This window comes from Aedes albopictus, chromosome 2 (genome assembly GCF_035046485.1).
Source record: "Aedes albopictus strain Foshan chromosome 2, AalbF5, whole genome shotgun sequence".
NCBI classification, from domain to species: domain Eukaryota; kingdom Metazoa; phylum Arthropoda; class Insecta; order Diptera; family Culicidae; genus Aedes; species Aedes albopictus.
The window spans coordinates 393,568,001-393,581,692 of NC_085137.1; the positions used below are offsets into that span (position 1 = coordinate 393,568,001).

A 13,692-nucleotide genomic window follows, 5' to 3' on the forward strand; every position below is an offset into this window, starting at 1 on the left:
TCTGATATGATAGGAATTAACGCATATGACGAAGTAGATTCCTACCCTAGTTACTGGAGAGCGTTTGGCAAAAAAAAACCTTAAAATGAAGTGGAATGACTTACATCAACAAAATAAAGGGTGAGTCGATAATTATTGTGCCATTTTCAAACTAACGTAACTTTTTTTCCTACTTCACCAGAATCAACAAATTTTTGCACAGTTTCTCCTTATAATCTCTTGTTTACATATAATGAATTGAGCAGTTATCAGTGAGATTCCGGTAGATATAGAATAAATTTATTCAACAGTTCTAAAATAGTAGTTTACGCAACAAGGTGCAGAATAAAGATTTTTACAGCACGAGTTGTACATTTATCCAACGAGGCTTGCCGAGTTGGATAATTACGACGAGTGCTGTAAAAATGGAGTTCTGCACCGAGTTGCGTACAACGTTTTTTGCAGCTTCATCAATTACCACTTGAGGATAGTTTTTGACAAAACTGTTTCATCAGACTGCACACTGATATTCATAGCCATGATTAAGGAAATCTGATCATAGCAGGTTATACAGTACAGTTGTCACAATTTTTCAAACCTGCGTCCAGAAAGCATGAATAAGTTGGATCAAAACTGAAAACAGTGCTGTAATGGTTCATTACGCCACGCAAATCAGTGCTGTAATGAGTCATTACAGCACTGTTAATTTGGTGTGGGAAAGTAGGCCTTTTCCTGTCAGATTTGCGTGAAGTAAAACAGCCTATTACGATGAGAAATTGCAAAAAAGATGTTTTACAATCACATGTCAAAATCTAAAATCATGGTATCGCGCCTTGGAACAATTAATGATTATACATTATCGGATCATCTTAATGTTCGTCAATAGGTTTCAGGAATGGTTGTCAGTGAAACATAAGCTTGCAGCTGGGTGAAAACCAGGCACGATGCGCATAAACAAACCAGAGAGCTTTAATTATTTGTTTCAAGTGGAGCCTGAACATGTCGATATGGAGGGCGTTAATACAAAATGTCGTGAATTTCACTAAAACGCATCCTAAATTTGAACCGATACCAAAAAGATGAAATACATACATATACTAAACTACTGTAAAAATTTGGCTTCATTTCGTTAACTGTAGCCTATTTGCGAACCAGTTGAAGGTAGGGTGGCACAATAATTAACGACTCATCCTTTAATGCTCAAGTTCATGTAAATGGAGGTTGTTTGGGTATAGTATTGCATTAAGAGTTTCTCAACTCACAATCTTAATCACATGATTTACGAAGCATTTCAAAAGAGCCTTGAAATACAGTTAATTGTGCACTTACCTTAAAGTTGGTCCCCCAAAATATTTCTTTCATTTATGTCACCATTTCACCAGTGTCGTGTTCACAATTCATTTTACTAAACTCTGTACCGATATTTCGATTTGCAATGGTATTGCTGTCATATGGACAGGGAACCGAATAAATAAAAACTTATAGATGACAAACTCTAAAATGAATTTTAATAAATGTATGCCTAAAAATATATAGAATGAAAAAAATTTAAAAATTGAAAAATAACTGAGATTTATGACGGTTTTATGATGGCAACAATCATTTACGCTTTAATATTATTTCGGAACACATAAAGCATGACCTGCAGTCTTCCAAGTATGTATAGGATGTGATTTGGATAAGGTAAAGATTACCTCATTTTCATCGACACACAGCCAAAAAGCTTTCTCATAAACAACTGTGGAAATGCTCATAAGGACAGCATCTAGAAAAAGTAGATTACGTTTCAGTGTGTCAATAGAGTTAGAAAGAAGAGAGAGAGGCTAGATTACTCAAGGTTTTACAAATTTTACCGCTCGGAAAACCCCTCCATTAATTATTATTAACCAAAAATATGATGTAGTTATCGCGGAAACAAGGTTCTTGCTGCATTTCCTTTTGCGGTTTTTGCAAAAAAAATCCTTAAATTTTAGAAAATTCTCCAGTATTACCTCCAGGTACACAACCAGAAATTCCTTTTGAGATTCTTTGAAAATTTATCGAACATCTGGAATCATTCTGGAATGCTAACAGAAAGAAGATTATCGCAGGATTTCTCAGAATGATTTAAGCTGGAATTCCTTTAAATATACTTTGAATATTTTCAAAATTTATGCAGGATTCCTCTATTGAATCTTTCAAGAATTCCTCAGGTATTTTCTTAGGCACATCTTCAGGAGTTTGTCACGCTATTTCTAATAAGATTATCTTGAAACATGTCCACGGGTTTCCTCAGATATATCTACTGAAATTCTTCCTGGGTTTTCTTATGGGATTTTATAGGGAGTTCCTTCAAGGATTACACAAGTTCATATTTGCATTCCTTCATGTATTCCGTGTATTTCTAATATTGTCAGAAATTTTCAGGATCCTCCATTTATTCAAGGATTTTCTTGATCATTGAAAATTCTCAAGACATTTTTTTTTGGAAGTTACTCTAGTGGTTTCTCAAAAAGTTACTCCAGGCATAGCCTTGGATTTTTTCAGAGCTCCAGGGCCGCTCAGAAATTTATTGAGTAATCTATTCTACTAGTACTTCTGTCTGCAATTTTTGCAGTAATTTTTAGCAGATTCTTCCAGAAATTCCTCTACTGATTTTTCAGGAATCTCTCCAGTAGTATTTCAAGCAGTTTTCATTGAAATTCTTTGTAGAGTTCCTTGATAAATCTCTCGAATTCTTCCCTGTAGGATTTTAAAGAAATATCTAAAAGAATTTCTAAATAAAACTACAAGAAAATCCTTTTGAAGTAATCCTTTGTAAAAATTCATGAAGCACTCCCTAAAACTCTGAAGAAATTTCTGGGAATTAAAAATATCTCCTCAATTGAAATCCTAGAAAGAATTTCTGAAAGAAACCTTGAAGAAATTACCGATAAATTTCAAAACAAATCCCTAGAAGAATTTCTAAAGTAATTCAGCTGAGTAGCTGAACACAAAGAAATCTTCCTAAAAGAATTCTTGGAGACGTTCACAAGTCTGTAAAAACCCTCTTAAAACTTGAACTAGAACTAGAACTCATGAAGAAAGTTCTGAAAAAAAATCGCAGGACGTGTTTCTGTGAAAGACCTTGGTAAATTTTAAGATCTATTTCTGGAATAACTTCTGAAAGCATCCATGGATTAATTTCTGGAAGAAATCCATCGAAAATTTCCTTGGATTTGGAATCTTTGAGCAAGTGTTTGGAGGATTTTCGGAGGAAATTAAAATAATACCTTGAAGTATTTATAAAGGGAATCCTGATAAGATTTTTTTTTTATTTTAAAGTACCAATCTTGAAAATTCGTAAACAAATACTCTCGATTTGGAAAAGCTGTCTCTTTTTGCAAGTGAGCAAAGCCAGGATAAACAAGTGCGGCTTGGTTTGATGCTGCGTTCGTCAGATTTGCGCCTCTAAAGTTTGTATGCAAAATTGCAATGGGATTTCTTGATGTTTCACCTTAACACAAATTGAAAAAAAAAAAATAAAATTCACTTGAAAGCCTATGAATCCCATATGCCCTGAAACGCCTTGCAATGCCTCTAGGACCCTTTAAAATACCCCTGAAGTTCACCGGAGAGACCACGAAGTCCCAAAACTTCATTGAAACCTCCTGAAACGCCATGAAATGCATTGAAAAGCCCTTAAAACCTCCTAAACTCCCCCTAAAACCATTGCAGAAGCCCATTTTAGAGCATTTCTAGCCCGTTTATGTCCCTTGAAACACCTTGAAACACTTCTGAAACTATCCTGAAACCTTCATGGATCTTAACTTAAAGCCTGTGTAGCCATCTGAAAACCCTTCCAAACCTCTCGAAATGCGTTGAAATGCTTCTGGGAAACAACCCGGAAATTCCCCCGAAATCCCCAACAAACCCTCCCAAATCTGCTAAAACGCTATGGAAAGCCGTGAAACATCTTTGAAAATCAGCAACCACAACCAACCCCCACCCAGAAATGCCACTTAGTTCGCTTGAAACAACAATACCCTAAAGCCTGATGAAACCTCATGAGACTCCCACTACTGTCTGTAACGATTTCAAACGTCTTGAAACCCCTTCGGAACCCCCTGAAGCTCTCCAGAAAGCCAATGACGAAGCACCTAAGAACCTGTCTGAAACGCCCCTGAAACATTCCTGAAATACCCTCTCCTTATCGTTCATCCTCCATAAACACGTTTGCACCTTTGAAATCTATTTATATATTTAATAACCTCAATGGTATAATACAATGTGTAAAGGAAATTTCAAAGTCAGTGTGTACTACAGCCGCGTCCTTGTAAGCCACTAAGCTAAAAAACCTTCCTTGGATGTCCTCAGAATATTACTCCATGGATTGATTGAGGAATTCCTCGAGGGATTTATTTGAAAAATCATCCTAAGATTCCTACAGAAATTAATCCTAGAAGTGATTCATAACGTCCTAAATGGATTTTCATACGTTTCTTCAGCAACTACTGCAGGAGTTCTTACATAAAATCTCATAACGATTGTTTCAAATATTCCTGCATGATTTATTTTTGTGATTCCAAAAGAAATACTCCCAACGATTTCTTGAAAAAATTATCTAAAGTTTATTCCAAAAAATCTACCTGGGTTTACTAGAAATCTATTCAAGGATTCGTGAAATTTAGAAATGATTCTGGAAATTCATTAGAAAAATCCTCCAGAATTCCCTTCCGAATCGTTAAGAAGTTCTTTTTCTCAGATTTTCCTGCAGGGATGTCTCTAAGGATTATGCAAGACATTCCTAAAGGATTCTCTTAAAAAAATCTTACAAAAACTTCTACTTAAATTATTCCTGGAATTCCTTCTTAAAATATTACAAGGATTGAATTACAAGTTCCTCCATCGATTTCTTTAGAAATTCGTTCCAAATTTTTTTTTCTAAAAATCTCGCACGGATTTCTCCAGAAATTACTTCAACAATTTATTCATAAAATCTTTCAACGATTTTTTGAAGAAATTTCTAAAAAAAAATTGTCTTTAGATTCTAGTAGGATTTCTGCCAATGATTTTAGCAGAAAATCTTTCAAAGATTTCAAAAACTATTAATACAGATACATCAGTAATTTCTCTTGGTGTTCTTCTATGTATTTTCTTAGATATTCCAGCAAGATCTTGAAGGAATTTCTCCACAGAATTATCGAAAATTTTTTCAGAATGTTGTCTAGGAATTTTATTGGAGGTTTTCCAAGAATTCTTGTAGACATTTTCAAGATTCTTTTCTAGAAGCTCCACCAGCCGTTTCAGAAGGACTTTTCTATGTTTCTGTGCTAAAGAATTATCGTTCAGATGAGGAGAAATCTTCTAAATAATGTGTATATGCCGCAATACTGAAGTCATTGTCATGCGTAACAGGGGCGTACAGGGGCGCCGAAATTTGAAATCCTTGAGTAATTACCTCTGACTTTATCATGACAGCACTACTTTCAAAGCTGCCAGACGGATACGGTAAGTAGGATAGTTCGCAGGAATTTTGGACACCAACTCTGCTAAGGTAGTGGTCGTTTAAATTTCGATAGGCAAAATAAAGTCTGGATTGATGATTCATTATGTTCAATCTTTGTGGGTCTCTACATGAATAAATGCCAAAACGAATACAAAATGTTTAAGCAAAAAGATTTTGATTGTTGCACTCACAAAACCGTCATAAGAATAAACGATGAAACAACCCATTTTTTTTCGTTTCACTGCTGAGCGAGTACTGTATTCTACAAATATCGATTGTTTATCCCCTTTTAGTATCAGTTATTCTAGCGTTTTCCAGAAGAACTCGTTAATAATTATTTGACTTTATAAATTCGTGAAAGATGTCGAACTTTACAGTTAGGTTGTATAATGGTGGTTCAAGATTTTTTTAAGCCACACTGCTTATATAATTGGAAACCATAATCTATGCCTTTTTCCTAATTTTTTGTTTATTCGGTTAAAAATTTGGACTATAAAAACCATTCTAAGTTTAAATATGAATTACTGTCGAAAAACAATGCACAGTGGTCCACGAACCAGATTTACGAGGAATGATGCATTCAGCGCCTTCAAATTAGTTTTAAGACAAGTATAGTCTTCTACAAAGTTGTCTCTAAAAATATGGCCCTCTTTCCAATATGCACGAAAATTGGGGTGGTCCATATTTTCAAAGAAATTGGAAACCAAACTTTTTTTATTTGCAAGAATAACTATATACAATATACATTCTTCGGGAGAGTTGTAGATCTATCAATTTTGAGCAAATTTGCTGAAGACAGCTTTTATGTACCTATATAATTGACCGATCTAGAGATATTTTTCTGAAAAAGCTTAGGGTGGTTCAAGAAAAAACGGTTTTCTGGCATTGTCAGTTTCGATTTTTTATCAAAGTCGCCCAAGAAACACTTGTAGAACATTCGAAGACGCGTCAATCTTTTTTGTTTCAAATTTCTCATCAAAGTTGCTCAAGAACCATTTTTAGAGCTTCAAAAAATGCGCATTTTCGCGCGCTGAAAATGTTGCTACGTTATTCCGTTCAAAAGATTTTCATGATTTTCTAGATAAAATAGGCACTTCTCAAGTGTTTTCTACTTGAGTTACAAAAATAACACCCCTATATTTTTTATATGCATTATAACAACATTTCTTCTTTAAAATGCTGGCAAAAGATATTTTTTATGTTTGCCCCAACCCATCATAACACGATAAATCAAAAAACTATGATTTGTTTAAGAAAAACACCTGTAACTATTGAACCATAAGAGATAACGAACATTTCAGCGCACGAACCGACGCGTCTTCAAATGCTCTACAAGTGTTTCTTGGGCGACTTTGACGAAAATTCGAAACTGAAAAAGTTAATGCCAGAGAACCGGTTTTGAGCTATCCTAAGCTTGTTCAGAAAAAATATCTCTAGATCTGTCTTTTTTAAAGCTACATAAAAACTGTCTTCAGCAAACTTGCTCAAAATTGATAGATCTACAACTTTTCCGAAAAATGTATAAAGTTATTCTTGCAAATTCAAAAGTTCGTTTTCCAATTACTTTTAAAATATGAACCACATTAATTTTCATGTACTTTGAAAAGGGGGCCTTATTTTTAGGAACAACTTTGTAGAAGACCATATGTGTCTAAAAAATAATTTGAAAACGCTGAATGCATCTTTCCTCGTAAATCTGTTTCGTGGACCATTGTGCAATGTTATACTTTCAATCAACCTAAATTTCGCGTTAAGTACTGTTCCTTTGCATTCCACTAAGAATTTGCATCCAACCTAAATTTGTTTTTCTAATGCCCTGGCACTGCTAGGCAACTCTGTTGACTACAACTTTCCCGAAGATCAATTCAAATAGATTGCTTTAGCTTTTATTTTGTTGTTGTTGAAGAAGTAGCCCTGTTTTTGACTATCCAGTAAAAATCAACAATCACATGGGTTTTATTTGACATGGTCTCGTTTCAGAGGCTTTCGAATCAGGACATAGGGGAACATCGTATGTCCCATTCCAGGAATAGGAGTCTAGGCTGAGTAACATTGACTTTCTTAGCAACGTCACTCCCAACATTTTTGCTTTACTTTTATAGCACATACTGAGCGGTTGGCACAAGATGTCTCCGTTCTATGGTTAAGTTAAGTTAAGGCCGCTTCAATACTTGTAAAGCTTCAATGATTCACTGCAAACATTGACAAGAAAAATGATAGAAGTCGTCGATTCTACCACTTTCCAGTGGTGTGTATGTATGGACTATACTAGACTAGGTATGCACATGAGCATTACTTGACAGCAGGGATGCCATATATAGAGATTTATTTGTATTATACAGATTTTTGAGCATCCGTACAGATTTGGATATATATGAAATACAGATTTTTGTGCAAGAGCAAGATTATATTTTTGTATGAGATACAGATTTTTCACAAAAAATTTGTATGGGATACAGATTTTTGGTAATAGTGATACGGACTTGACGGTCTTGTGGAACAGTGCTTATTCAACTTTCTAGCAGGTAGGTTTTCGATCTGGATTGATCGGTATAACTTATTTCTAAAGTGACCGAATTCAAAATGGTCTGCAGCAAAATTGTAGTCAATAGATATGACGCCGTCATGAGCATTTCTTCGTGTATGAAGGTTTTTCTTTTGTCATAAAGATTGTCATCATCATTTCCCCACCGAGGAGCTATCATTTTCATTTGTCATCAAAATCCACAAATAAATAAAAAAAAAACGTCTGATCAGTACTCACCTCCGATGACGTCAAATAGCACAGCCGTGAGTCGGTGCTGTCGATGGACGCCTGCTGCACAATACCGTAGCGTGGTTCCCGGTCGCTCATGTAGTCCGACCGAAGGCTATCCTGTCGATCGAAAACACCCCTGGACGAGACAGAACTTGATATCAGTTTTATAATAAAACTCCCCCGGCAACATAGGTCAATCGACGGCCACGGTGCCCCCGCTCGCCATTGGACACCTACCTCTGCTCGAACGAGTCCGCTCGGTTGCTCTTGTAGCCCGAATCGTTCAGGCTGGAATCCTGACGCAGCGAAGGTAAGGAATCCCAGGGAGAGCGTTTGTGTCCACCCATCGCAACGTTGCTCTGGGACGCCACCAGACCCGGTCCGGATCCGGAGCCGAAGGTGGAACTTCCCGAGCGCCATCCGTCGGAATGCCGGAACCACTGGGCCCGGGCCGATTCCCCGGTGCACGATGCGCAGCGGTTTGCGGTTGAGTAGCTGGCGTGGGGAAAAGTAATCGTTAGTTAGCACTTAGAGAATGATAAATACCAGCATTACTTAGAATTGTGATCGCTCAGGTAGCCACGGTCCCGATCTCGGTCCCGTTCGCGTTCCCGTATCAGCTCGTTGCGATCGCTGTAGTAACCATCTCGGTCACGGTCGCGTTCACGTTCCCGCACCTGCGGTGGTCGCTCCGGACCCAGGCGATGGGGCAAGGGAAGGGTTGAGGATTTGGCACTGGCGGATGATCCTGGAAGGGCGGAATAACCACAGAGTTTAGAGCTTGTTTGACATATTTGATCATATTGGCAACCATCCAGTTTTCTATCGGATTTCTCCGAATATTTCTAATTGGCTGTATAAAATATTAAAGGTTTTACTATTAATTTCATAAACGCTCCAAGTTAATTCTTTTAAAAACTTGACAATTTGGAAAAGCGAGTATCCATTGAACTCAGTCAATCGATCAAATGCCTTCTATTGGATCAGATCAGATCAGATTCGATCTATCATATAGAATACATCTTCTATTCACAATATGATAAAAAATGACATGAAATTTCAAATTTTTAATCAAAATTTCCAACGATTTTTTTTCCTTTCTTTGAAAGGGCTTCTACTACTCAAGAATCCAAGTATAAAATGCCAAATCACGCAAAGGTTCTAGAATTTTCTCAGAAAGCCTGAGTAATGACTCAGCTGTTATGTTGTATGTGTTTGATGTGTATAATTTCTTTGAGTTTGTTATACAAGTGGATATTACTAGTTTGTTTATGCTTTGTGGCCCAGAAAATGGAATATTATCTGAAATTTATGTTTCAATTCGTTATGATCACCACCTGGTGAGGTTTGATACAGATCAAACTCGCTTACCATTCATTCCGACATCACTGTTGCAAGCGCTGGCTGATCGTACCAATACTGAAATGTAATACGCCAATCAGTTTGTTATGTTTTTCGTGGCAGAAGTGTTACGTGAGGAGGAGTGTTGGTATTACTTGATTTGTGAAACTGTGAATCAATACTTTCGGCAGAGTGGAAATTTTGGAAAAGTTAAATTGCGTTGGTGCTGAGTGACATTGAGGCTCGGTGCTTCACAAGTGAGAATCTCTTTGGTGTGATTGCGAATGGCATTTGTGCTTCAAAGTTTTTGAGAGTTAAAGTGAGGGAGACGTGTGGATTTGTAGGTGTAAGGGCTATGCGTAGTGTATTTTTTCTAGTTAGATAAAGACGTTATGAAGTGCATAAAATTGAATACATAGTTATTTGCACAAAAAGGTAATTTGAAAGTGTTTAAGTAAAAAATACCGAGGAAAAGAATGACATTTTCATACTGTTTTTCATTATTCTTTACTTTTTAACATAATTCATGGTTTCATTTCATAGTCCACTAGGGCACTACTTGAGCGATACAATTTCCAGCTGCAGTTTGCCCCTTTGTGCTGCTTTCACTTTTCTACTCCGTCTGTGGTAAAATGATGAGCTATAGGATATTGATGTGTGAAGTTGCCGTTCTCCAATATCCAAGTATCCGGTTCCCCTAGAGCAGCGATCCTCAAGCCTATTTTCTATATTGTTTGTATGGCACTTCCTAGATCCATTTGTGAAACATTAAACACGTTATTCTGGGTTATTTTGGGAGTAGAACAACCTCCTTAAGAAACATTTTAAGAAACTCTACGGCAACATAGAGAACTCGGCGTCACGTGCGGCCCGCGGGCCGCACTTTGGTGATCACTGCCCTAAAGTCATGAGTTCAGAAAAGGTTCACTGTTAGCCATTCTCAAGAGGATGGCGACTGAACGAAAAATTGCAAAGTGATGAGGGTGAAAATCGAACCCATGACGTTTATGAATGTGAACGCGTGACCAACTACGCCACGGGCCCCGGCTTTTCATACTGTTTGAACTTTTTTTTAAAATCACAAATCGATCCGATTTGCTGCTTTTGTCATTATCTAATATATGACTAGGGTATTTATTTTGAATTCCCTTACGGGTTTGAACCGAAAGGTCTCATATTTTCATAAATTGATTTTTCACAGGCAGGGTTAATGGATATATGAATAAAAAAATGAGAAAAAATCAGGGCCGCCTATTTTCCCTGAAAACTCAGGTTGATTTTTTTTGTTTTCTCCTGACACTGTTTACTTTGAAAAAAAAATCATAACTCAAGAACTAAGCATCGTTTATGAAAATGAAAGCGAATTTTCTCAGGTATCAAAAAAAAAAAAAAACGAAATGGAAAATGTTTTCCTCAAAGTTTTCCACAGTTGAGAAAATTCGTAAAGAAAATCCGGAGAAACTTTGAACGAACTCGTGGAAAATAACAAAAATATAGAAGGTAATTTTATAAGCTTTAGTAGCTGAAATTTTTGGATTGCATTTTTTTGTTCCTAAGTAATGGTCAGTTTTGTTAAAAATTACCATATGATATAGGTTTATATGGTCTTTCTTTACAAAATTGGCCAAGACTCAAGAACGAAAAAAAAAATGTATTCCAAAAATTTCAGCGGTTAAAGCTTATGAAATTTCCTTCTCATTTTTTTTTTAATTTCCGCTAGTTCGGGCATAGTTTTTCCGGTTTTTTTTGTGAATTTTCTCAACAGTGGAAATTTTTTTGGAAAACTTTTTCCATTTCAAGGACTCCTGAGGAAATTTGCTTTCATTTTAATAAAAAAAAATCTTTCTACGATGCTTTGTCCTTAAGTTATGATTTTTCATAGAAAAGACTTACAGTCGGGTCTCCTATAAGACGCTGGCACCTACTTTATGCCCACCACGTTTTCCAGGTTGTCTTCCAACCAATTTAGTTCATTTTGTGTATGTGATGAGTCTTTTATAAGCACTGACTGCTCTAAAAAATCAGTAGGATTGGATGCAAGACAGCTGAGAAATTGCGGTGGGCGTGAAGTGGGTGGTAGCGTCTAATAGGAGACTCGACTGTATATGACATATTTGGATATTTTTTCACAAAATTGGCCAAAACGAGAAAAAGTGCATTCCAAAAATTTCAGCGATTAAAACTTATAAAATTACTTTATCAAAAATACTATTTCGAACATTTTCCACGAGTTTGGGCATTGTTTTTCCGGCTTTCCTATACAAATTTCATCAACTGTGAAAATTTTCTGGGAAAACTTTTTCCAATTAATTTTTTTTTATTCCTGAGAGAATTTGCTTTACTTAAAAAAAAAAACTTTGTTCCTACGATGCTGTGTTCTTTAGTTATGATTTTTTAAAAGTAAGTAGTGTCAAGGGAAAACAAAAAAATCACCCGAGTTTTCCGAGAAAATAGGCGACCTTGATTTTTACCCTATTTTTAGTTAATACATATATCCATGAGCCCTGCCAGTGGAAAAAGTTTCATGAATCGGCTCAATTTGTATGATAAAAAAAATCCCACTACGTACTAGGAAAATAAAGCTCATTGAAATGTTTAGAAATGTTAGTATTTCAAACTAAACGTAAATATTTTTAAAGCATTCAAATGTTAAATTCATGAAAGAAATCCCCCTAACTTTCAGAAAAATAGTTTGTTTTTTTGTAAATTTCAAATTTCTCGAAAGAAAAACAGTTAACGAGTTTAGTGAGTTCCGCGAAAGAATACTAGTGGCACACATGTGAAGAAATTTCCAAGAAAAAAAAAAACAATCTAAGGGAATTGACAAAATTGTTCTCACAGCCATACATTTTTTCACTTTCCATCGTTCATTTTTAAATGGCTAGTACAAATACTTTGTAATGGCACTCGCATCGCTTGACGTTGGCTCCACTGCTGCCACCTGCGAAACACATAATGATTAGCATTCGGAGATTATGCCTTCGTGACATTGATTTGAATTACAATTTGTTCCAAGTGATAGGGCTGTTTGTTTGTACTCTGAATGAAACTCACACAGTTTTTGAAAACTTTGCCAACAATGCGAAAACTAAACGAATGGGTGAACGAGCAGTCGCGTCTTCAACCACCTTCAGAAACACCACAGTCACACTGTGTACCCTCAAGCGTGAATTTTTCATGGTGCGTATACGCAGTACACGACGCGACCGCTCCAGGTTAATTTTGATTTTTTTCTCATCCTTGTGTTATTCCTGAAATTACTGTTAGCAACAAATTGGAAGCAATATCTATATTAAAATAACCATTGGATGCAAGGCTGGATGCTCTGGTGGGGGGCAGTGCAGGAAAGCCATGTCATCGAGCCAATTTCAAGTCACGAAAAAAAAATGGGAATAAGAAAAAAATGGTGTAAAACACATTGCTTAATTAAATTTTTATGTAAAAAAAATCGCAAAGAACAATTGAATATATGAAACGTCAAAAACGAAATTTATGAGAAGCGAATATAGTGTGACATCTGATTCAATATAATCTTATATTACTTTCTACAGGCAAACTTAATATTTCAGAATTTCTTTGAAACTCTTACGAAAGATCAGTCAAAATAATCCTGAAGTAATCAAGTAATCAGTCTCATCATCAAAAGCAGTTTTCTCGCTTAAAACATCAATATTATAAATGCATTCTTTTTTTTTTTTACTATTTCTTTATTTGACAGGCCCAGATGCCCGAAGGCTTTACGGGGCCAATAAAACCTTTTTTCATTTTTAATTAGACAAACTAACATAATCACAGCAACTCTGTGACTCTTGAATGCCACACAATTTTTTCTTCTCCTTTCCACGCTTAGTTGACCGTCGTTTATTGGTTCCACAATTGATCTCATATGGTGAAGATGAGCTATCGGTCTCGCCGTTATCGTCGTCGTCACCTCCATTCGTGCTCTGTTGGTCTACTTGGTCAGCTTGATTTGTAGGTACGCTATTGTTTTCGCGTTCGATAAGCGCACGCTTACTTCTCGCCACTATTTCGATGAATGTTTCAGGGGAGGATGGGGTCGATTGACTGCTGCACATCGGTGGGAAATCGGCATCGAAGAAAATTTATTCGTTTGATTGAGGGGGAGCTGCCGCATCTGCTGCTGCTG

At 36.3% G+C, this 13,692-nt stretch overlaps 1 protein-coding gene across 1 annotated transcript in view; it reads right to left on the reverse strand.

Moving 5' to 3' along the window:
- LOC109404936 (protein still life, isoform SIF type 1) overlaps nt 1-13,692 on the reverse strand; it is a 417,832-nt gene that overhangs the window by 365,144 nt on the left and 38,996 nt on the right. The window contains exons 10-13 of the mRNA XM_029879169.2: nt 9,576-9,623; nt 8,760-8,952; nt 8,442-8,699; nt 8,211-8,355 (exon numbers count right to left, since the gene is read on the reverse strand). Coding sequence (XP_029735029.2) covers nt 8,211-8,355; nt 8,442-8,699; nt 8,760-8,952; nt 9,576-9,623 — 644 coding nt within the window. The remainder of the gene's footprint in view (nt 1-8,210; nt 8,356-8,441; nt 8,700-8,759; nt 8,953-9,575; nt 9,624-13,692) is intronic.